Source organism: Atheta coriaria, unplaced genomic scaffold (assembly GCF_025399875.1).
Source record: "Atheta coriaria isolate IRGN ID8LTWV9N9 unplaced genomic scaffold, Caltech_Dcor_3.1 hic_scaffold_9_pilon, whole genome shotgun sequence".
Classification (NCBI taxonomy): Eukaryota; Metazoa; Arthropoda; class Insecta; order Coleoptera; family Staphylinidae; genus Dalotia; species Dalotia coriaria.
Window position 1 is genome coordinate 914,189 of NW_027045451.1, and position 22,421 is coordinate 936,609.

Sequence of the window (22,421 nt, forward strand, 5' to 3'; positions counted from 1 at the left end):
AACGCCGCGCTGTGGCCTATTTTGTAACCAGAAAGCGAAAACTGTAACTATATGCAACCAGGGTGACGATACTTTTAAAGTTGGCTCAGATTTAAAAACAAGAAAATAAAAACAAACTTTTACTGTCACAAAGACAATTTGTAGGCATTATTAATATTAAAATGAGCAGTTCTAAAGTGAATAAAAAATATGGAGTCCTCGAAGAACATAAAAAACACATTTGTACCTTGGATGCTGAACATGCAAACGCTTATCGTCCTGATGATAGATCCCTTAGAAGCGCAACTATTATATCATCGAGAAATCCAAACACGAGATATTTCTTCCGAAGTTTAACTTTGGTCGAAAAAGAGCGCCAGCGTCAAATAAAATTGAAATATTCGCATATTATTCATCCGTTGAGTGAATTTAGGTAACTATTTTTAAAATAATTCACAAAAACATTTAAAAACACATAAAAAACATTGTAGATTGTACTGGGAAGTAGCACAACTGTTTATCTTATTCATTGGGCTAATTATCTGCCCAATTAATTTCATTCACGGTCCAGTTCTGTACAACCAAAAGACTTATTTTGGTTTCAACATATGGTTTGCCTACGCTGAGATATTCTTCGATATTCTATATTTAACTGATGTTGTAATGACGTTTTTCACTGGATTTATCGATGCAAGATATCAAGTTGTACATTTAAACATTCGACTTATCGCTAGGTAATTTTTTTTGCTTTTAAAACTATTTTTTTATTAAAAATCTTTTAATTTTTAGAAAATATTTGGCGTCAACTCAATTTTTATATGATATTCCAAGTGGTATAAGCACAATGACAATATTACAAATTTACCGCTCAATGATAACAGAAACATTCATCACAATCAATCAATTGCGTTGGTGGAGACTTATCGGTGCTTTTAAATTATTCAGAGTCGCGCGATTTTTGAAATATTTACAAAACGCGAGTGAATTATTGCATCACTACTATTATTCCAAGTTGGTGATTAGATATTTTGTGCTGATTTGTATCGGATTACACTGGTTAACATGTATTTATATCACGATGGAGCAAAGTACGCAAGTGTATAGTTTGTATCTTCATTTAAATGAGAATGAGTTTGAAGATATGGAGATATTAAGCTTCAATTATGAGACACTTTTGTTGTTGGATTATGGGCATATGTATGTGTATGCACAAAGTATCGTCGCAACACAGATACTGTGTAAGATTGGTGTTATTGGCGTTAATTTTGAGTTTTTTATACTTATTTGCTGTGTTTTAATTCAGGGATTAGCACAACTTATAGTTTTGGTACATTGGTGGATAGACAATTGAGGCATTATGGGAATATAACTCAGTTGACTATTTATGGAACAGCAGGGCTTATTTTATCTACTTTGTTGAGTGGTAAGTAACACGCGGTAAAAGTGACTCGTATTCAGGGCACCGTACGAGGCTAGCGGTAGAAGTGACTCGATTCATGGCCCCTTACGAGGCTAGCGGTAGAAGTGACTCGTTTCAGAGCACCGTACTTTTATTTCTCGAGATATTCGCTATCGAAATATCGAGGAAAACGATGATTTCCTGTATTTATTCCTATACTCTGTTTATAATTTATTACAGTACTGATTCTACAAATGATTCTATCAACGAATGCATCAGAAGCCAAATATCACTCAATAATGTCCCAGTTATTAAATTATATGAAACTGAAAGCACTTCCACAAAACATGAAAGAACGTTTCGTTTGCTACTATGAATACCGCTTCCAAAAGAATTACTTCCGTGAAGCAACTATTATGAGCAAACTGTCTGGTAAATCATTATATTTCCCATAATAATCCTAATTCTTATATATTTTTAAATTTATAAATTGTAGAATCATTACGGCATGATATAAATTTACACTCCTGTCGTTCACTAATTCAAAACGTTTCAATCCTACGAGATTTACCGCATGAAATCATATCGGAAGTAGTCTTCCATTTGAAACACGAAGTTTACTTGTATAATGATATCATTGTCAAAGCTGAAACCATTGGTGATTGCATGTATTTTATTGCTAATGGTTCAGTAGCAGTGCTGACCCCATCCGGACGTGAGGTAAAAATTATTTATTTTGAAGCCAGGACATTTTAAAAAGTGTTTTTGTTTAGATTTGTCACTTACAAGATGGTTCCTACTTTGGGGAAATCGCCCTGATTGCATCAAATCAAAAACGCACAGCAAATGTCATCGCAATCGAAATCTGCGAAGTATATCGCTTAGAACGTGCACATTTTAGTACCTGCTTCCCGAAGAATACAATGTTTTACAAAAAAATTCAACAAACCGCACAAGAACGTAAAGAAAAAACTGTTCTCTTGGAAGAACTGCATAAGAAGTACCAAATTGATCGCGGTGTTTCCGAGGCGCATTTCTTTCGATCCTCCACAAAATACAACAAATAATTCCCAATGTTTATTTGTATGTTTGTTAAGAAATAAATTTTGTTACTCTAAATGATTAATTATCCTCTGATTCTTTCTTTTTGTTATATTCCATGAGTTGCCAAATGAGTAGAGATCTGGGTTTCATTTTATTGCAACGTTCTCCGCGACATTTCAAGCAATACCATTTACCTTTCGGCTTGACGGTAACATTCACACACGAAAAGTGAAACCATTCCATCGGACACAGGTCGTTATCGCAGCGTATCATTAAACCACGCGATACATTTTCACAATGGCAATACTTGGGCTCATCGCCGGCGATTTTGCGTGGTTTACGTTGGTATTTCACCTCTAGAATGCGTGATAATTAATTTTAGTTATATTCATTGATTGCTGGTGATTTTACGCATTATTTTCGTTTTCTTTTCGAAGTTGTTTTCGTTATTTTCGGGTTTATACTTCGGACGAAGCCATGGCGCCATTTTGAATTAGTGCAGTTCAATTATAATCAGGTTTTTCGTCTTCTGATAATATTTTGTAAACTAGTGATAAATTATGAATGATATGTGTCATTAAATATGCATTATTGCTATTTCATTTGAACAATTACGACTACAACATTATTAATAATAATAATGTGTCTCCCTGGCTGCAATGGTCGTCAGTTTCGTTATTTTAACGTCAAACTAAACTATAGAAAATAGAAGTAAAAGACTACAAATCAAGACTCAGGTGTCTACATAAACTTTACTTACTTGATTCCTGGCTTTTCACAAATAATAATAACTATTCACGCTTGATGATCATGCTTCTGAAGTTGCAGATTCCACCACTTCACTAAATTATAGATAAACGAATAGTTAAACATATTTATTGCCCGAATGCATTTATTGACGATATTTTCCGGAAATGATTCGAGCGAACACAATATTTAAACGCATGTAATAAGAACCAAAACCAGACTTGATTATTATCAACTATTATTAACCAATAAATCATTGACGGTTTGCATCAAGCTGGTTTAAACTATTTATTTACAAATTTCTGCCCTACCTGAACAATTAACTTTACTCATACTTCTTTCTCCATTCACCTGTTGGCTCTTTCAACAATGTAAAGTCATGCCTTACAGCTTTGATTCCACCATGCATCTTTGGAACATTCAATTCAGGTATAATCACAACACCATTCAGGTTAGCATATTTTTTGCCTAAAAAACAATTACACATTAGTATCATTGTAATTCCAAGCATGAATCACCATTACCTCCAGCAGCAGCTGCAAAGATACCTGCATTTACCCACCCAACTTGTGGACTACCTCTCCAGATACCCAACACACTCCCAGCAGCAGCACCAGCTCCAGCCCAGTTCCAAATGTCGTCCTTTCCACGCGCATTGCGTAACATGTTAGAGGCCAGCACGAAAACAGTGGTCATCCCAAACACAGGCATGGATAAGTATGCATATCGGCCGAGGGTGGCCATGTAACCCTTGGGTTTTGAGTAGAGCATCACATCACAAGTGCCCAGGCCAAGCGCGACAAGTGCGGCTGGTTTTAAAACGAACCATAGCTTCTTCAGGATATCCTCGCCATCGGGGGTGTCGTGGTAATGGTAGGGCTTCACTTGTTTGCTCATATTGTTGTTTTATTTCAGCCGCAAATTGGTATTATGTAAAAACAACTGACAGTTTTATAAGGTTAGAGAACTGCTAAATGATTTTAGGTGATGTACACCTAGGCAACCAGTATTACACATCAATATTATATTATATTTGATTTTATTTACTTTTTATTTATTTATATGAAATTCTAAGTTAATAAAGTATGCAATATTATCTTCTATTACGTTTTTTCTTTCTCTTCTTTTGCTTTTTACTCACTTGCGTTGGTAATGTTCCCCATTTCAAATATGCATACAACGAAAATGCTACAACTCCAATCACCAACAAAATAAAACAAATTATAACTGTAACAATAGCAGCATCATTCGGCATCTTCCCAAAAATAGGTCTAGTTAAAGGGTCTTCCTTCAAATGCGTGTAAATATTAGGCGCTCGTTTAATTTTTACTAATTCTATATTAGTTGTCCACAACAACTTCAAATCTGGTTGTTCAACAACGCATTTCCAGAGTCCTGTTAAAGATCGATTTGTTTTCTCGATATGTTCAGTACTAACTGCAGCCAGGGTTGTTACTCCATAATCTATATAGTCTGAATTGTTCAGGAGCCATTTTTGAGTCAAGTCCGAGTATACATAGCCTAGAGTTACAGATTTACAGTCCAAAATCATTGGTAACGTCGCTCTGGTAACAATTGTATTCCGATTAATGGTCACAGCAAGTGTCACCACTCTGATGACGACTTTCTGTTTATTAATCCTGAACAATAGACACATGTAAACACCAGAATCATTATGCGTAGCATCTTTGATGATAACATCATCTCCTTGAAAGTATAACCGTCCAGTTTCAGGAGGTAGAAAGTGACCATTAAAAGTCCACTCGTAGAAAGCATCAGGAGATTCTGTATTGATGGCGGAAAGCACGTCAGCATCATTTGTAATTGTCACAGATTGATGTTCCTTTGCAATAATACTCGTTGAAGATTTCTGGAGATTCTCCCGAATTAAATCAAACGTATCCGGACTTAAATCTCCACATTCAAATTCATTACATTTTCCTGTGGAAGTATGCTCACCATGACAGAGTTGTCCAAAGATATTTGGTCTTGGATTATTACAAGTTCGTGTTTTGTATCCATCGCCACCCCCACAGGTTACACTACACTGCCAGGGGGACCACACGGACCATCCGCCATCTTTAGGTGGACCATCAATATCCAAGGGATCACAGTTTGCCATCCAGGTTAACCAACTACCACCATCAACAGCAATACCAAAGTAGTAAAACAACATCGGGATTTTACTTCGATAAGAAAACACTTCACTTCCGTTAAAACTAATGTTTAAATGCTCTTCTGAGAAGGTTATGTTCATACAAGTCCACGCATCCGGTTTCATGACCAATTCTTTTGGTACCACATGATGGACCAATACCTGAAGGTTTTTTATTCGCTTAGTTAACGTGATATTCTTCCCAGATTTATGAAGTTCTATCAAATGACTGTGTAATGACCCAGGGACATGCATCAACCTGATTTTTATGTGACCCACACCACGTATTTGAAGAGTTAAATTATTAAAAACTATTTGATCATTGGTGGTCCATATATTAATGGGCATAACTTTACCAAAATGTGAAGAGGTTGTATTCTCTGCGTGACATTCATCACACGTTACAAACATTCCTATGGGATGACCAGTTATAGATTGAAAGTTGAGAAATATCGGATTTGGTTCCTTGGATGGGTCCTCGGCGATCCATTCTATTAAAGTGTCACGGACACCTTCAAATCCTAATAAAATCTCACCCTGACGCATTTGTAACCAAAAAGAAACCCATTTACCAGCTGGGATTATATATGGCATTGTTTTTTCTAAGATTTGTTTACCATCCTTGTACAAATTCACTTTCTGGTTATTTTCTGCACCGATATTCAAGGTTATGTTTAAATTATTCTTTGATGTTATTTCAAAACGAATTCCTTCCACATTGTCAGGATTCCATTGTTTTAGTGAAAAACGTATGCCGCCATGATGTCCCGCTTCCCGCCATTGTGGTAGGATGAAAACACGACGTCCACTTCCGTTTCCCACTAAGAATATCGTACATTCTTCATTGCGGTCACAATCAGGGACATGACAAGCATCTAATATCACCTTGGGATCCAAAGTGTAACACCAAGCACCTGTTATACTTCTAGAAGGGTTTCTACAAAAGTTTTCAGCTCTTTCAGGAGCCATGTCAGCATATAATGTCCCATTCAATAGATTTAAATCCACATTATGCACTTTTACAATTTTGACACTTTTCCTTTCCTGCTCTGTTTCATTAATGTATTCATTCACAGCTTCTGAAATATTCTTTACTATTGGTCCTGAATTTGGTAAAACCAACTCATCAGTGTCACGTTTTCGGGTAGTACTGTTCCCGCGCATATCATATCGTGGAATTAACTCCTCGGGAATACCTGCTATCCAAAACTGACACGTGCGATTTGACCTGGTAACGTTAACCTTTCCAATGAAGTCATTTCCGGTGCCAGCCATGCGGCATTCTGCGGATTTACACTTACGAATCTTACAATATTTCTTCTCTACTTTACTACGATCTGGTACGAATGTATAACAATAGGTACCAATTTTATTTTCCAAAGGATCTCGACAAAAGTTACGCATTTCTAGCAAAGTTTTCTTTGGGATTTTAGTGGTTACCTCATCAGGTATCCATTTTTTAGATGACCATGGTAAACAGGGATTACCTTCACCTGTTATCCGCTGGGTACCGATATAAAAAGACTCTTTTTTATCCAGGGCACATTCAGGTAAAAACGCTGGATTCGCATGTGCAAATCGTGGCGGTTTACAATTGAAAGTCCAATGAGCAACGTTGTTATCAGATCCCGGTGAGAACCACCTCATTGATTTTACAGCCGTGTGGGAGGCTTCCATTATCAAAAAGTTACCAACGTCTTTGTTCCAGTAGAAACTCAAAGTATCCGAGAAAATATTTATTGAAAACTCGGAGAATTTCCAGTAGGAAATTAATTCACTAAATTTAGTTTCAACTAGAGTTAGAGTAGGTCCCTTGATATAGGGTGTTGTGGTAATTCTGGTAAAACCATCAGGTTGACCAAGTAGAATTTTTATATTGGGGTAATCTAAGACAGGAGATGATACCAGTATTAGATTTGCAGAATGGGTTGCCCTAACATGAAATTTCAATTCGTGGCCTACATCTGTATCATACAGGGGGTAAAAATTGGTAAACACAGAAGATGTTGTGGTGTGCACGTCACATTCATCGTCATCATCACAAAATGGAAAACTCCACATTATATTGTTCCCTTGTCCAGAATAATATCGAAATTGTTGTTTCATAGCCCCCATTAAATTTCCACTGGTTTTAATTTCTTGTAAAAATATAGGTTTAAAGTCGCCATTTTTGTTCAGTGTGATAAACCCACGGTCCCAATTCAATGTAAAGAAGGTATACTCTGTAGATTTAAGAATACCATGTGTCACTTCATATTCCGGTTCGTCTTTGTTACCAAAAGTCAACGCGGTTTTTGTATTTGACATGGATATCTCAATACCAACACCAGCATGATCAATCTCCTGACCACTCAATGGCAGTGGTAATAATGACAACACAAGCGTAGCTTTTGCATCTAAATACGAATCAGGATCCCACAGTTTAACCCCGAAAGAAAAATTGGTCAAACCTTTGGGGAATGCAAGATAATGTCCATAAAATGAATGATTCCTTGTAAAAACCATGCAGTCTTGATCGTCACAGAACTGTATATCACAATATTCCTTTATAACCTCTGATGAATCAGCCACTTCTACGAAACACCATGGTCCAGCTAAATCTCCATCCGGATTACGACAGAATTTCTTCGCGGCGTCTAGATTCTCTTCAGGAAATCTACTTTTGGGAACTTTTCAATTGTGGTGATATTACCACGTAACCTCACTTTTTTACGCTTTTATCCCATTTTAAACATTTTAGAGTAGACGCTGCGGAATTATGCACTCCGCCATATTCCATTCCTGGACCAGTTAATCTACACACATCTAAACTACATAATGGTATCGCACAGGTGTCATCAATCAGTTGGGGGTCCATTGTGTAGCACCAGGGACCGTTTGGGTCACGGCTTGGATTCCTGCAGTAATTCTTTGCTTTTTCTTTGGAAAACTCTGGGAATTTCTCATCTGTATAGCTGTCGTGAACAGGATGGACGGGATTCTTCGTCGCCCATGATTGACAACGAATATTACCTTCTGTTTTACCATGGGTGCCCATGTAATCAATACCTTTATGTGTGACTTTACATCGGATGAAATCTGTGCGGTTTCCGGGCACTTCTTCAGAAAAACCAAAGAAAAAGTTAAAATTAAACAAAACGGTAACATTTTCAACAGGGCGGTGCTGATTTTTAGGTTATTGTGCATTCCCACAGCAACCTGTGTTCTGTTAACGATAAATATTTATTATATTTCAGTCAGTTTAATAATAAATGACACAAAATGACTAGAATTACACAATACTTAAATTGTTCACTTGTGGCTTGTGTTTTTTTTTAGTCCAACTAAAGTTATTGTACGCATTTGAACTGGTTGATTATTACACAGGGTGTATGCAATTGCTGCACATTCTACCGACCATTATATTGACTCTAAAACACGACTTGTTACTTGTTAATGTAAATTCATACTTGGCACGTGTACGCAAATTAGTAGACTTGTCTGGATAGTATAAAATAGGAATCGGTCTTCCTCTGGTTTTGATTAGCTGTCTCTAAATGTACCTAGAGCCGTTCATCATCACCTAAATCTTCGATTTCCTCATCATCTGTACCGTTACCGTCATCCTCAACCTCCTCATCGCTGATTTCAATCGAATCTTTTTCGGCAGCTGTGATTGCGCTTACAGTGGTATATTTAGAATCTTCTTCGGCGCGTTCCGCTTCGAATGCCTCGGCTACACCAATCACGGAAAGTGTCATTTTACCAGCGAGCACGACAGCTGGGTCCTCGTTGTCGATATTTTCGGTTTGTGTCTCGGTTTTTGCATCGGATACCAATATTTTTGTGTTTGCTGGCAAGGCTCCTTCAAGGTAAATCTCCTATAAAGTTTAAAAATTTGGTTATGTAGTTTTGTGTTGTTTGGGTTGCCTATAATCACCTGTGGTGCTTCTACTAATTTTAATGGTGGTGAACTAGGTCGCATTGATGGTTGCGTCGTCCATTTCTCGCCACCTTCACAACTCGCAGTTGTTTCCATTCCCAAGACTTTTACCTTCGCAGAATCATCAACTGCTTCTTCAGTTGCCTCTTCGTCAATTGTTTCCTAAAGAAACATGAAAATAAATCAATTTTCCTTTTTGATTTTTAAATTATTATCAAGCAAGCAGGAAGGAATGGTAATTCGGGATGGTGGTTAATTAAATACCAGTCATTAAAAGCTTTTTAGTTATTTCTGTTAATTCAAGCCGCAAAATGAAAAATTGAAAGCAAAATTTTAAGTTCGTCATCAGCAAATGAAAACGTATGATACCTTTTTGGCAAGTTGTGCGGCGGCCTTCCTGCGGGCCTCAATTTCTTCGTCGACCTCATCCAGGAGGGCCGACATTGCGTTTACAACTGCAGCACAAGTGAAAATAATTTGAACAGAATGATTTCCAGCTTGATGCGGAGCGCGACGTATTTATACAGTGCAGTAACAACGAAAAAAAAAAACAAAACAACAAAAGTAATTGCATATCACCGCATAACAACTAGGAATAGAGTTTATTCGCATTTTTGAAAATGATTACACAACTAATACTGTGGAAATAAATGACGAGTATTATACAAAAACCAATAAACGTGAAACAAACCAACGAAGCCAAAAGCTTGCTAGCGTATATATCAAATATCAATCCAGTAACTTGATAATAATAATTTAACTTTAAATTGTTTACAGGAGGGACGAGAGAGTGGATTGGTCAATTTTTTGATTTTTGGAATAGAGAAGAGATATTTATTTAATTTAAATTTTTTGTCGGTGTAGGTAATGACGACGCTAGTGTGCGTGTTAACAGCACACCTGTGAGCAAAGCGGTGTTTTAGCCATTTGCGCCACGACTCGCTCCATGGCTAATTCGGTTTCCCGCAGTCTCTTCCGCAGCTGGACGATTTCCTGATCTCCTAAGGAAACACATCGTCACTCTGTTTGCGCATTCTTGGTGCATTTTTATGTTTGTACGTGATTAGACTTAAACTTTACAGAGATCTACTCATCTAGGATGCGTCACTCAATTCACACAAAGTTCTACGCATGAATGTAAACACTTTTCTCCACAGTAATGAATGAGAAAAGGCAAAACGCTAGGAAGAAAAAAACGCTAGACTAATGATGCTTTTGAGGATTAATTGTTACTACACAAGCAGATTTACAATGAAAGCATAGTAGTACATTACTTACTCGCATCTCTTTCTTTCCATCCTTTCGTAGGACAATTAAATATTAATTACACAAAATGGTTAGTTGCAACGATTAACATCGAGCATGCTTTTTACGTTTATACAAAAGTTGACAGAGAGTTTCTCCGGGGAAATGACGTACCTATTTTACTGTTGGCGTCGTTTCGGGACATTGAGGAGAGAGTTTGTTGACTTTCGAAGACTTCACGTCTGAAAGCTTTGTCTGGGTCTACCGGCGGGTATAATTCGGTGACGTTATCCGATTGTTTTTTAAACAACAACTGGAAAATTGTTGTTTTTATAGAAATTTTGATTGAAATTTGAGTGGGAATCATACACACCTTCATTAATGTGTAGGTGAAAAAGATAACAATACCAATCGTGTAAATTGGCATAATAATTCCCATACTGCTGCCCTTTTGGGAGGGTGGGACCACTCCACCTGCACCTCCCATTGGGGGTCTCATTCCTGGGATTGGTCCAGGCTAATAAGAAAAATAATAAATAAAAAATTATATTTTGTTCAAATTTAGTTATTTGGGTCTTTGATTGCGATTATCTCGGGAAGTAAAAGTGATAGAGAGGAACGGAATAAAAATTCTGAATCTTCAGGAAATTCTCTATATGATACAAAAAAATTAATAATATTGGAAAACTACAAAGTGTCAAAAATAATTTCTAAACAAAAAAATGAAAAAATATGAGTTTTTCTATTTTATCGATGTTTTGATTGCGATTATCTCGGGAACTAAAAGTGATAAAAAGAAACGGATTGAAAATTCTGAATCTGCAGAAAATTCTCTATAAGATACAATAAAATTAATAAAATTGGGAAACTACAAAGTGTCAAAAATAATTTCTAAACAAAAAAATGCAAAAATATGAATTTTTCTATTTTATCGATGTTTTGATTGCGATTATCTCGGGAACTAAAAGTGATAAAAAGAAACGGATTGAAAATTCTGAATCTGCAGAAAATTCTCTATAAGATACAATAAAATTAATAAAATTGGCCAACTACAAAGTGTCAAAAATAATTTCTAAACAAAAAAATGAAAAAAATATGAGTTTTTCTATTTTCTCGATGTTTTGATTGCGATTATCTCGGGAACTAAAAGTGATAAAAAGAAACGGATGGAAAATTCTGAATCTGCAGAAAATTCTCTATAAGATACAATAAAATTAATAATATTACAAAACTACAAAGTGTCAAAAATAATTTATAAACAAAAAATGCAAAAATATGAGTTTTTCTATTTTCTCGATATTTTGATTGCGAATATCTCGAAAACTAAAAACGATAGAAAGTAACGGATTGAAAATTCTAAATCTTCGTAAAATTCTCTATCAGATAAAACGTTCAACCATTGCAAATCCTTTGAATGTGTCCGTGAAATCAATAAAATAAGCATATTTTAATAAACCGACATTTAGTTACATTTATTTTACGATCCATGCAAATGTTTGATGTCTAAAAATGACTCCCCGCAAGTTTGAAATCTGGGTCAAAGTTTTTATGTCAAGTACATGCATTATTGCAACTGCAGCATGTTCGTTCCACGTCGCAAATATTGTGCGTCGTACCGAAATAACAAACATCACGCCGGATGCTTTCGCAAGACGCGTCGCGTTTATTCATCTTCCTTTTATGTTATATAAACAAATAGGTGTGCGCTGTGCACGAAATGCGAAATGACCACGTGAAGAAATCGAGCAAATTTTTATCGCCGCAGGAGCAAATCGTCAAAAATAGATCACGAATTGGGCAATGGGCAGGCGTACGCGCTGTGAGTTATTTTTAATTTAATTCTCATCGTTTCAGCCGCCGCAGAGTTTTGTGTAAATATTGTAAATGTATCTCTGCCACGCGGCAGTTATTTCAGCCGCCAATGCGTTGCCAATATTTCTCTGCGTACATAGAATTAATGAATGTGGTTTTAATTTCACTCACTCGTCCTTCGACTATCCTTGGCGGTACTGCGCGCACTGGAGGTGTGTGTGCCCCAGGTGGGATGTTGCTGCCGCGCTCCCGGAATGCCGGATGCATCATTTCCGGTCGGAGGTGTGGTGGGCGTTCTTGTCTGACAACTAAAAACACATTATATTAGTCTCAGAATATTTTAAAAGTGTTTTAAGGGTTAAATTAAGCAACAAAAAAGACACAAGAAGAAAAATTCTGTTGTCAGTTTGTTTTTGCACACATCACGCGTTTTTGAAGCTTACTGGTTGGTTTGTAATGTGTAGAAATTTGATGTGGTGCTGAAATGGCCCACGGCGCTACCCCAAAGTTGTATTTAAGGCATAGGGAGCCGTTTAATGAACGCACTTCGTTAATTATCCGCTTGACTGGAATTCCCAGGCGGATTTTCTCATCCAAGACGGCGGCTATGTCAATGCCGCACGTCTGCAACACTTCTTCTCGGCATTTTGCCACAATTGCCTTGTGATTTCGTAAATTCGCACCTTTCGTATCGATGATGCTGGCGCACAGCTCCGACATCATCTTTATCGTATTTATGTCTCGTTCGGCCAGAACGTCGCAACATCCTATTTACATTCGGTCAAAAGAAGAAGAGATAGATACGACATCAAAGAAAAGAATACACAACAACATAGAAATATGTAATAATTTTGATTTGTGATGAATTACCATTGCTTCTATCAGCTGCATTCGGTTTGATGTAATCATCGTTGCCGCCGAACATCATCGGCTGGAACACTTTGGGCCAGAGCACCGCGAAACACCCGACCACGATCACAACGACGATCATTGTCTTTTTGGGCCCGATGTCGGGCCCAAGGAGTTTGTTATTGTTCGTGGCGAGCGGTGCGCCATTGCCAGTGGGGCGCATCCTTTCATTCATCGTCGCACAATTTCGATCGTCGCGAGGTCGCTTTGCACTTCGTACTGATGATGCCGCGTGCGCGTGCTGGCGGTGAGGCGGCGGCGGCGGTTTGCCGCGTCGGGAAAACTCGGCTGGCGGAAAATAGAATCGATGACGACATACGACCAACGACAACTTGCGATGCGTGCGTTCGTTGGCTTTTACTGCATTAGAATATAATTTTACTGCGGTAGAAACAGATGATTAGAACGGAATTTACTTTACTAATGAAAATTCTAGGACATTGTATTTATACCACGTATACATGATATTTGAAGTATGGTGGTATTAAATTGTCCATAGGACACTCATGGTTCAAGTTGGAATAAATGCATTAATTATTAGCTGCTCTACAACATAATATTATTTAATTTTAATTACTTATATAAACAAGAATTAAAATGTCAGGCGCCTCCGCCATTTTTTAAAAATTAAATAAATGTTTTGAGAAATTTGCTAAATCCAAACTTTTTATTGCTGATAATCAAAGAAAATTAGGTTATTGATAAAATATTTTAATAACTTTTTGTAATTGAAGTAAAAGTTTCAAAGATATTCGTCAAATTCAGAATGTGCCCATTCAATATTTGTTGCAATCATTAAATTCATCCTAGGGCCTAAACAAAGCATAATTGAAACAAAATGCTACTAAGATTTATGGATAAGAATTAATCGTTTGTTTAGAATTCACAAACAAAATCAGAAAATTCCAAATTTTAATTTCAAACATAAAAAAATAAATGTTTTATGACAAAATCAACCAAAAATTGGCCTAAATGGTTGAGTTTGTTACTTAATGACACCAATGATTACACCTAATTAATCCTTGCATTTATTTAACAAAATATGTATTACTGTGCATTAAAAATTACAAATAAATAATTGCTGTAATTATTAGTCTAATAGTAGTGCTGGACATCACTTGAAGTAAATTGAATTCCTAATGAAAAATTAAATTGCTAACCCATAAACAGATACAATGCAAAACATAGTCTTATTCTCCCAGCGCACTGTACAGCTACCATCTGTGTTATCATCCCAATAGCAAGAGCTCGCAGTATGCAGACCAGCACCATTCTTCTGCATAATGGTGCAAGTCACAATATATTTATATGGTTTCATCAGTTTTGTCAAATCTGCTGTGCATGCCTCAACCACTCCCGTCGTCCAACCGTTGACTTTATTCTGCTGGTAGGTATTACCGCCAACAACGTTTTCAATGGCATCCTTGATTATCTTACTGACATCATCCACAACAAACTGCTGCTCCTCAACAAGGTCTCCTTCAACGTTCGCCTTCTCCATGATAACTGCAATTAATCCCTATCAATAGGTGTTCGTGAATGATAAGCATGTTAATCACTTACATGTGTATTTTTTTATTCAATATATGGACTTAATTCGTTGATGAATCAATTTATTTCCACGAAACACAACTGACATGTGTCGCACTGTGGTTCGTGTGTGTTACTGGTGGCTTTTTAGTGTTTAACCTTGAAATTGCGTTTAAAATGCCCACAGAATTGGACACGAATACAAACAAACTGCAATTTATCACTGAACAAGCGTGAAACTATTCTATAGAATTATTGATTTGTTGAGCCTGACATAATGGTTGCATATTCCATTCATATATGCCATAAATGCAGACAAGATGCATGCAGTTATTTATGTAAAACTTTTATTGATAATAATACATTTATTTCATTGTTAATTGAACAATACTCTTTAAATCTTTCCTTAACAATTTCCCACTAGCCGTTTTTGGGATAGCATCAACAAACTTAACATAATGCAATCGTTTCGCTTTCGAAACCTGCTTCTCAATAAACGATAAAATATCCAGCTCACTAACATCAGAATTCGGCTGTTTCACTACAAACGCAACCGGAAGTTCGCCACAGCGTTCATCCGGCAGCCCAACAACAGCCGCATCACTAACAGAATGATGCGTCAATAACAACGCTTCTAATTCCGCCGGAGCAACTTGAAATCCCTTATACTTAATCAGTTCCTTTAAACGATCAACAACATAAAAGTAGCCATCTTTATCATAGTAAGCCATGTCACCAGTACGCAACCAGCCATCCTCAGTAAAAGTCTCTTTGGTAGCAGCTTCATTTTCAAAGTATTCTTTCATTACAACCGGTCCTTTCGCGCAGACCTCACCAATTTCATCCGCTGCCAAAGTTTTACCTGATTGTGGATCTCTAATCATTACCTGATGACCTGCAATTACTTTACCAGAAGACCCAGCGCGTGGTTCATCTTTTGAACCATAAGCTAAGACAGTTAAAGAAACTTCTGTTTGTCCATAGGCTTGTGTCACACGTTCAATATTCGGGAGACGTTCCTTAACAAGTTGTTCTAATTCAGAACTGAGTGGTGCTGCACCACAAATAAGTTCTTTTACTGAGGAAATATCATAGTCACTTACAGTGGGACTCTTTGCAAGGAGTACAACTAAAGGAGGAACTGTCATTAGATATTTTATCTTGTAGTCTTGTATCGATTGCAGGTATTCCTTCTCTGTAAATTTAGGCATATATCGTAGAGTCTGCCCTTTACGAATTAAACTTGACCCTATCATGAAACCCAAAGCATGATAAAATGGCACTACTATCACACTATCGTCAACATATGATAATGTCTGCCTTGGATCCCTAAAATGTTCAATTCTATAAAGAAAAATATCATTAAAAGCTTAAAAAACATACTCAGCTTGATTATGTCTGGCATTCAAGTTTTGATGAGTCAAAACAACACCTTTGGGTAATCCTGTGGTACCGGATGAAAACAAAATAAGTGCTGGATGTGTCGCTGTGTCATTTGATGGCATAGGTTGATAACTGTTATTGGAAACAGCAGTTATTTTATCTTCTAATTCCTCCATGATGATTACTTCTTTAAGGAAAGGCACATCGCCTTTCTTCTTGAGTTTTAAAAACTTATCACACACCGCCATTGAACAGAAGGCTATTTTCGGCTTGACTAGTTTCAACGTGTGCAGAATCTCTCCTTCCTCATAAGAGTGATTAATTGTGGCGGTGGTTACACCTTCATACAACGCGGATATCACTGGCGTGAAAAACTTCAGACTGTTTTCTGAACATACAGATATCACATCATTCTTTTTTAGTTTGGATTCACGCATCCATGAGCCCAGCTTAACTGTATCATCCAGCAGAGATTTAAAACTCACCGAATTCTTTGTTGTCACGTCTAACTACCAACAAACAAATTATAATAACTTACGCTAGATATTAAAGTGAATAATTGACTTACAATTGCCGGTGTTTTACTATCAGCGTACTTGTTTAAAGCTTCGTACATATTGTACCCGGCCGATTTGGTCGAAATTTTCCCCCATATTTCAGGTCCACGCACAATTGCATTAAAACACGTTGTTATCCTCATTCTTGTGGCTTAGCGGTTGTAATTTAAGTTAATTGTTGGCCCGGGACACCATTTATACACTCTAAACTGTTTACATGTTTATCATTCTCCTCCTTCCCGCAACGCCGGCCTTTGCTTTATAGATAACAAGGTCAATAACTCTCGTACACATATTTATCTTCGACATGTTATCGAAAATAAAAATGTGTCTACAACACGGATGTTTAAGTGTGTCGCATTTTAAATAGTTTTCGAAAATAGCAAATAATGATCGAATTATTGTAATTATCGCATCTTTATAAACAAAACAACGATGATTTCCTATCTAGTTTAAGAAACAAGATGAAACCGTATAGATTTCATTCAATTGTTGTCATTTTTCTGTTATTATCAGTATTAATATTAGCAGAAGAAGAAGAAAAAGATTTATTCATTGTTGAATCAATTAATACCGATGAAAATTCAACGCATATTGATGAAATCGATGTGCATTCGATTCAAATTTACGATCCCAAGTTTGATACGAAGATAATCAGCGGTTATGAAGCGAAACCGAATCAATTTCCGCATCAAGTCGCCATTTTTATTTTCGGATACAGTGGCCGTGTATTATTCTGCGGAGGATCTGTTATATCAACAGAATATGTCATCACAGCTGCGCATTGTATCTTTGAAAAACCCAAACGCATCTTGGTGATAATGGGCACTACAAGACTAATGAAATATAATAAAAATGAAGTTCGTCGTGATGTCCAGCGCTACATTATACATAAATGGTTTGATCGGTCATCTTTACGAAACGATATTTGTCTGCTACAGTTGAGAGGACCTATAAAATACACTAGTAAGTTAATTAATCAACATTTTCTAATAAAATATACGACTTTTAACCATCTACAGGGTCCATTTCACCAATTGCATTACCCAACATGGCCGACATCCACAAGAATTACCTTAATTCAATCGCCACGGTTTCCGGCTTCGGTAAAACCTCCGACGATGGCACAACCAGCAAACGTCTGATGTTTATTGAATTAAACATAATGGACAATCAGATGTGCAACGATTGGTTCGAAGATCGCGACGCAATCTACACCAACATTTGCACATCGGGTAGTAATGGCCGCGGCGCATGTCAGGGCGACTCCGGGGGACCATTAGTCATCGGGGACAAACTAGTACGTGCTGTTTAACTTAATAAAATCGATTTTTATTCGCTACAAGTTCGAATGCAAAGAAAAAAAGTTTGTAATGAGTTCGTTTTCAGATTGGCTTGGTCTCATATGGTGCACGTTATTGCTCATGGGGCTATCCCACTGTGTACACAAGGGTTCCCAGCTACATCAAATGGATCACCAGTTACACGAACATTCCGCTACACTAATGCATGCTGTGTGTGAGAATGTGTGTGTGCTTATAGAAACTCGTTATACTAGTTGTCTTTTTAGAATTATTCGTTAGATATGTTACAACCAAACCGCAACAACCCGAATTGTGTGCAACGGAAGTAGTAGAAGGTAATTTTCAAACGCTTTTAACTCCAATTCGTAAACTTCTAGTGCTAATTTTTTTGAATAAGGTGGACGGTTCTCCCGATAAAAGTCGCATGCAAAAATTTGTACTCTTTAAGGATTAAACTAGCAAGAGTGTTGCACACAATTGGTCATTCAACAAAACATTTGTTCCATGTTGGCTTCAAAACAACATAATTTACAGTTATTTACATGATTATCAAAGCGAAAATTTAAACATTCGGAAAGACCTAGATTAATTTGATTAAAATATATATATCGGAACAAAACGGTATAATAATATTTGTGTGGTCTTTCCATTGCGTTAAAAACTTAATATATCCCATTCGCGCACTTATGAAACACGCCCAAGGTATGTTATGTTGCAATTTATTATCACAGTTCACTATAATCGTTCGGAATATTGAAATCGTTGCAACTTCAACTGTTTGCCGACTTTGAAAGTCGCGCCTGCAGCGAATTGGTGTACAACCAGTTGTCATCTTCAAGACTTTTCTTAAACAACTGAAAGATGACAACCACTGTTGATTATATCCTACACATACAAACAAACATTGATTTATTACTTACATTAGTTTCCCATTCTTCATTGTTCGCCTTCCTGTCCTTTGCTTCGTTGCGTTGCTTCTGCTCCAGCTCAAATTTCGCCTGCGTTGCTCTATCAATATTGTTGTACTTTAAACCAGCGGTGACATCCTTCCATAACCGACGGGATTCGTTGTCGGTTTGTTGACTGATGGGCCGCACTTGTTTGCGAACTATTTCTAATTTGTGGACGTCGATAAATTCCTCGGGTTCCTATAATTAATGCTCTCCTTTAAGATTTACTTACCGCAGAGCGGAATTAACACTAACCTTGTCATTCCATTTGGCTTCCATCACACCATTCCATTCCCCGTTGATGGAAAGAAACGGTTTCTTATCATTCGGAGCAAAAACATCCGCGGTAATTTTGTGCTTCTTATTGCCATAAAACGGCTTCGTTAAGAATTCAATATTACTAGAATAGCCGGTTTTCGCGCAAGTAATCGTCACGGAACCACCCAACTCAATCCATGGCACTGTCAGAATAGACCTACCATAGCCATTCGGGAATGTAACAACGTACTGCTCGTCGTGGTCCAACACGTTCACAATACCACAGCCAATATTGTAGACGCATATCGACAAACCCAAAAACTTTGATTTCGTGTAGATGTACGCGTTGAATGTGATTCGTTTATTATAGTGTTCCGCATAAAATGCTGAAATTGGCGGATGATGGGACACTTGTTCAGCAACAAAAGTCAATTGATCCTCGGATGCCCACGGTACCGGCCCGTCATGCACCTTACGACAATTGGGATCTTTGTTTTGATAAACATCCCAGTGACACGTAAACGTCTCGCCCAGAATCGGATTGTACGGCTTTTTAGCCACACAACTCTTACGCCCTGCATGATACGAAGATAAATACCATCTTACCACCTGGACCATACGATCGCGCGGATCTTTTTGATCCGCAATACCAACGAAGATATCCGGATGCGCAAAATAATCCGCATACATTTCGAGCAGCGAGCGCCGCTCGAGAATGAAAGTCGGCAGGACGACCTTTGTGAGATCCATGCCGATCTTCACCTGACCGATCATATGCTTGATTACTGAACCTTGTTGATCCAATAGGACGTCAGTTTCGGTGTCATCTTCGTGCAGAGCTAAAATTAACATCTCGTTCTTGCTAAAAGGAAATCAAACAAATACAAAATACCAACCATCGTAATCAATATCGTCATCAGGAGTCGTTTGATGTGTCTGATTGTGTAAAGAGGCTTCTCCTGATGTTGTCGACTGCTTTCTATACACACTATTAGTCGTAGTCGATTGCTGTGGTTGTTCTTCGGCGTTGAATTGTCGCACCGTACTGAAAAAACCAATCAAACATTGATTTCACTACAAATTGCGTGAAAATAACTTACAAAAAACGAAAAAAATTAAATGGCATCAAGACGTAAATAAATCTACATTAAATATGACACTAGACTGCAATCAAACACAGCCTGTCATACTTACTCCCGGCTGTTACGTCTCTTCAGACTCAAGCGATGCTGTATTAGACGGAGCATTTTTTTTCTCTTATTAAAAACGGATGTTTACAAGACGCATAGTAAACAAGACACTATATTATACTACCATATATGGTATTGTCGCGGCACAGTTACTAGTATAAATTATTAATCGATGCGTAGGGCGATAATTTAGTTATTGTTTAGGTCAATTGGTTGGTTTTTTTTGGCGAAAGGCGTCGTCAAGACGATAGTGTTGTTGCTGTGACCGAGGCTCGCGTCGCACTCGGCGAAAAGCCGATAACCTGCGGGGTGCGTGACAAAACCGGGGAGCTGCACTGATCATGCGCGGAAGGTTGGCGAAATCGCAACACCTTTCACCCGCAACTACACGTAATTCACGCGATGGATATATGATTAATTAATAATAACCACAAAAAAAAACTTACGTAGGTGTAGCAGTCTGGCTGGAAAAGTCATTGGCGTCGAAAAAATCATCTTCACCTTCGGAACTTGAGTAGGACGTTTCAGGAACAGCGGTTGTTGTAGCAGCTTTTTAAAAAACACAAAAATAACATGAAATAAAGCTAAATTTATAGAAATAAATCAACTAACCGACTATAGCAGCATGCCGGCGTGCATTTTCGATGCATTCCGAAGCTATTTCCACCATTGGGACGATATTAGGTTGAGTAACAGCCGTCGTTGGTAAACCTATCAAAGAAAATCAAATAAAAATAAAATTTTACATCAAATGCCAATAAAACATTACCCGTATTCGTTGTAGTTGGTACTGGATAGATTCCGTTGATCGGATGGGCCGTGTTCTAAGCATAAACAAATACTCATCGTTAGTTTATCTTATCAATTGTAATTGATCTTTGTAATTGATCTGTGGACATATATGATCCAAAGAGTGTGAATCTTTACCTTTGCTATTTGTAGTAAGACTATGGAATGTTTAATATTATCCAACATCACATTTGCATGATCTAATATCACTTGACACTTCATTTTCTCATCCTCTTCCATGATAGTTTGTATTCTTTCCTCTAACAACTGTAAAATGATATAAATTAATATCTAACACATAAAAAACTGTGTTAATGTTACCTTAGTTTGATCAATCATCAATTGCAGATAGGCATCTGCTTCAGACACTTTGTTGTCAAAATCTTTGATGGTAACTGATGACCCAGCAGTTCCCCATCTCATCTGAAAGTAATTTTTATATTTAATATATATTCTGATGATATTTGAATGTAACTTACATTATTTGCATGTTTGTAGATAGTGTCTTCAAGTGCCTTTACCCACTGCTCTCTTTCAACAGCATTCTTTGCTTGAAAATGGAATGTCTTGTGATCCACTGTGATAGTGAATGTGCTGTCTTCATCATCAATGCCAATCACAGCGCCTTTTAACCGCACGCAACCCCTTCTCACCCCTCTGGTCATCTTTTCCTTTGACTACAAACAATTGATAAACAACTTTCAATTGTTTCAATAACATCTGCATACATGTGTGAGTTGATGTGTTGCAACATGTAAACTTATTCAACTACTCATCGCGTGCACAACAACAACGCATGTTGCATGTAATCCCAAACGTAATTAATGATTGTACTTTGCGTATCAAGTATTTGTAAACAAGTGGTGGCATAAAACGTCAGTGCTAGTGCAATGAAATGGCTTTTTTTTTGGGAGTGACGAGCGCCGATTGTTGAGTAGACAACTTACTGTGTAGTATGATAACAGGCCCGATGTGGCGTCCAGCACGAAGTATCGGTACTGCCATCCCTTCATAACATTCGTCCACTTGCTCAGCGAACCCTCCAGCACGGCCATGGTTCAAAATTAACTACGACTAACCTGAATTTTAATCCTAACATGTACGGGCACCTGACAGATGATGACCGCACAAGTGACTCGCCACCATCGCCATCTACTTCTGCGACAATCTCAATTTGTGCACATCAAAACTCACGTGTATATTTGGTTGCCTATTATAAATATCATTAATGAAACATTTAATCTTTTT

The 22,421-nt window shown here is 37.4% G+C and overlaps 8 protein-coding genes across 14 annotated transcripts; 2 read left to right on the plus strand and 6 right to left on the minus strand.

Moving 5' to 3' along the window:
• Positions 1-32: 32 nt before the first annotated feature.
• On the plus strand, positions 33-2,497 carry LOC135798630 (potassium/sodium hyperpolarization-activated cyclic nucleotide-gated channel 1-like). The gene is made up of 7 exons (XM_065311511.1): positions 33-412; positions 471-713; positions 769-1,217; positions 1,283-1,402; positions 1,619-1,810; positions 1,875-2,098; positions 2,152-2,497. The coding sequence occupies exons 1-7, from the start codon at positions 162-164 to the stop codon at positions 2,443-2,445; spliced, it is 1,773 nt and encodes a 590-aa protein (XP_065167583.1). The 5' UTR covers positions 33-161; the 3' UTR covers positions 2,446-2,497.
• A 946-nt stretch (positions 2,498-3,443) lies between these two features.
• On the minus strand, positions 3,444-4,152 carry ND-B14.7 (NADH dehydrogenase (ubiquinone) B14.7 subunit). Its single transcript, XM_065311520.1, has 2 exons — positions 3,694-4,152; positions 3,444-3,637 (listed from the first exon to the last, which is right to left on the minus strand). Exons 1-2 carry the CDS (start codon positions 4,064-4,066, stop codon positions 3,495-3,497), a joined length of 516 nt encoding a protein of 171 aa, XP_065167592.1. The 5' UTR covers positions 4,067-4,152; the 3' UTR covers positions 3,444-3,494.
• A 52-nt stretch (positions 4,153-4,204) lies between these two features.
• On the minus strand, positions 4,205-8,499 carry LOC135798625 (uncharacterized; the record flags this gene model as incomplete). The annotated part of the gene is given in 3 exon segments (XM_065311505.1): positions 4,205-7,990; positions 7,993-8,040; positions 8,043-8,499. Coding segments are annotated over 3 exon segments (4,233 nt in total), but the record flags the coding sequence as incomplete, so codon positions are not given.
• Positions 8,500-8,527: 28 nt separating this feature from the next.
• Positions 8,528-13,447, minus strand: RIC-3 (RIC3 acetylcholine receptor chaperone). 5 transcript variants are annotated; one of them, XM_065311516.1, is made up of 9 exons: positions 13,174-13,447; positions 12,747-13,070; positions 12,475-12,611; positions 10,865-11,008; positions 10,666-10,804; positions 10,525-10,545; positions 9,616-9,701; positions 9,244-9,408; positions 8,528-9,184 (listed from the first exon to the last, which is right to left on the minus strand). In XM_065311516.1, exons 1-9 carry the CDS (start codon positions 13,385-13,387, stop codon positions 8,867-8,869), a joined length of 1,548 nt encoding a protein of 515 aa, XP_065167588.1. In that variant the 5' UTR covers positions 13,388-13,447; the 3' UTR covers positions 8,528-8,866. The 5 variants fall into 5 exon arrangements, with proteins under 5 accessions (XP_065167588.1, XP_065167587.1, XP_065167591.1 ...); XM_065311515.1 differs by lacking the exon at positions 9,616-9,701 and adding an exon at positions 10,147-10,247; XM_065311519.1 differs by lacking the exons at positions 9,616-9,701; positions 12,747-13,070 and adding an exon at positions 10,147-10,247.
• Positions 13,448-14,217: 770 nt separating this feature from the next.
• Positions 14,218-14,941, minus strand: LOC135798635 (dynein light chain Tctex-type-like). The gene is made up of 2 exons (XM_065311521.1): positions 14,776-14,941; positions 14,218-14,718 (listed from the first exon to the last, which is right to left on the minus strand). The coding sequence occupies exon 2, from the start codon at positions 14,711-14,713 to the stop codon at positions 14,360-14,362; it is 354 nt and encodes a 117-aa protein (XP_065167593.1). The 5' UTR covers positions 14,714-14,718; positions 14,776-14,941; the 3' UTR covers positions 14,218-14,359.
• A 131-nt stretch (positions 14,942-15,072) lies between these two features.
• Positions 15,073-17,043, minus strand: LOC135798631 (uncharacterized). 3 transcript variants are annotated; one of them, XM_065311514.1, is made up of 3 exons: positions 16,694-17,043; positions 16,126-16,630; positions 15,073-16,071 (listed from the first exon to the last, which is right to left on the minus strand). In XM_065311514.1, exons 2-3 carry the CDS (start codon positions 16,560-16,562, stop codon positions 15,108-15,110), a joined length of 1,401 nt encoding a protein of 466 aa, XP_065167586.1. In that variant the 5' UTR covers positions 16,563-16,630; positions 16,694-17,043; the 3' UTR covers positions 15,073-15,107. The 3 variants fall into 3 exon arrangements, with proteins under 3 accessions (XP_065167586.1, XP_065167584.1, XP_065167585.1); XM_065311512.1 differs by having other exon boundaries at positions 16,126-16,634; XM_065311513.1 differs by having other exon boundaries at positions 16,690-17,043.
• Positions 17,042-18,739, plus strand: LOC135798636 (chymotrypsin-like). The gene is made up of 3 exons (XM_065311522.1): positions 17,042-17,648; positions 17,705-17,982; positions 18,072-18,739. Exons 1-3 carry the CDS (start codon positions 17,147-17,149, stop codon positions 18,186-18,188), a joined length of 897 nt encoding a protein of 298 aa, XP_065167594.1. The 5' UTR covers positions 17,042-17,146; the 3' UTR covers positions 18,189-18,739.
• Positions 17,993-22,376, minus strand: LOC135798629 (oxysterol-binding protein-related protein 9). The gene is made up of 11 exons (XM_065311510.1): positions 22,121-22,376; positions 21,653-21,850; positions 21,495-21,596; positions 21,312-21,440; positions 21,154-21,208; positions 20,997-21,095; positions 20,831-20,933; positions 20,091-20,239; positions 19,192-20,033; positions 18,907-19,134; positions 17,993-18,840 (listed from the first exon to the last, which is right to left on the minus strand). The coding sequence occupies exons 1-11, from the start codon at positions 22,226-22,228 to the stop codon at positions 18,757-18,759; spliced, it is 2,097 nt and encodes a 698-aa protein (XP_065167582.1). The 5' UTR covers positions 22,229-22,376; the 3' UTR covers positions 17,993-18,756.
• Positions 22,377-22,421: the final 45 nt, after the last annotated feature.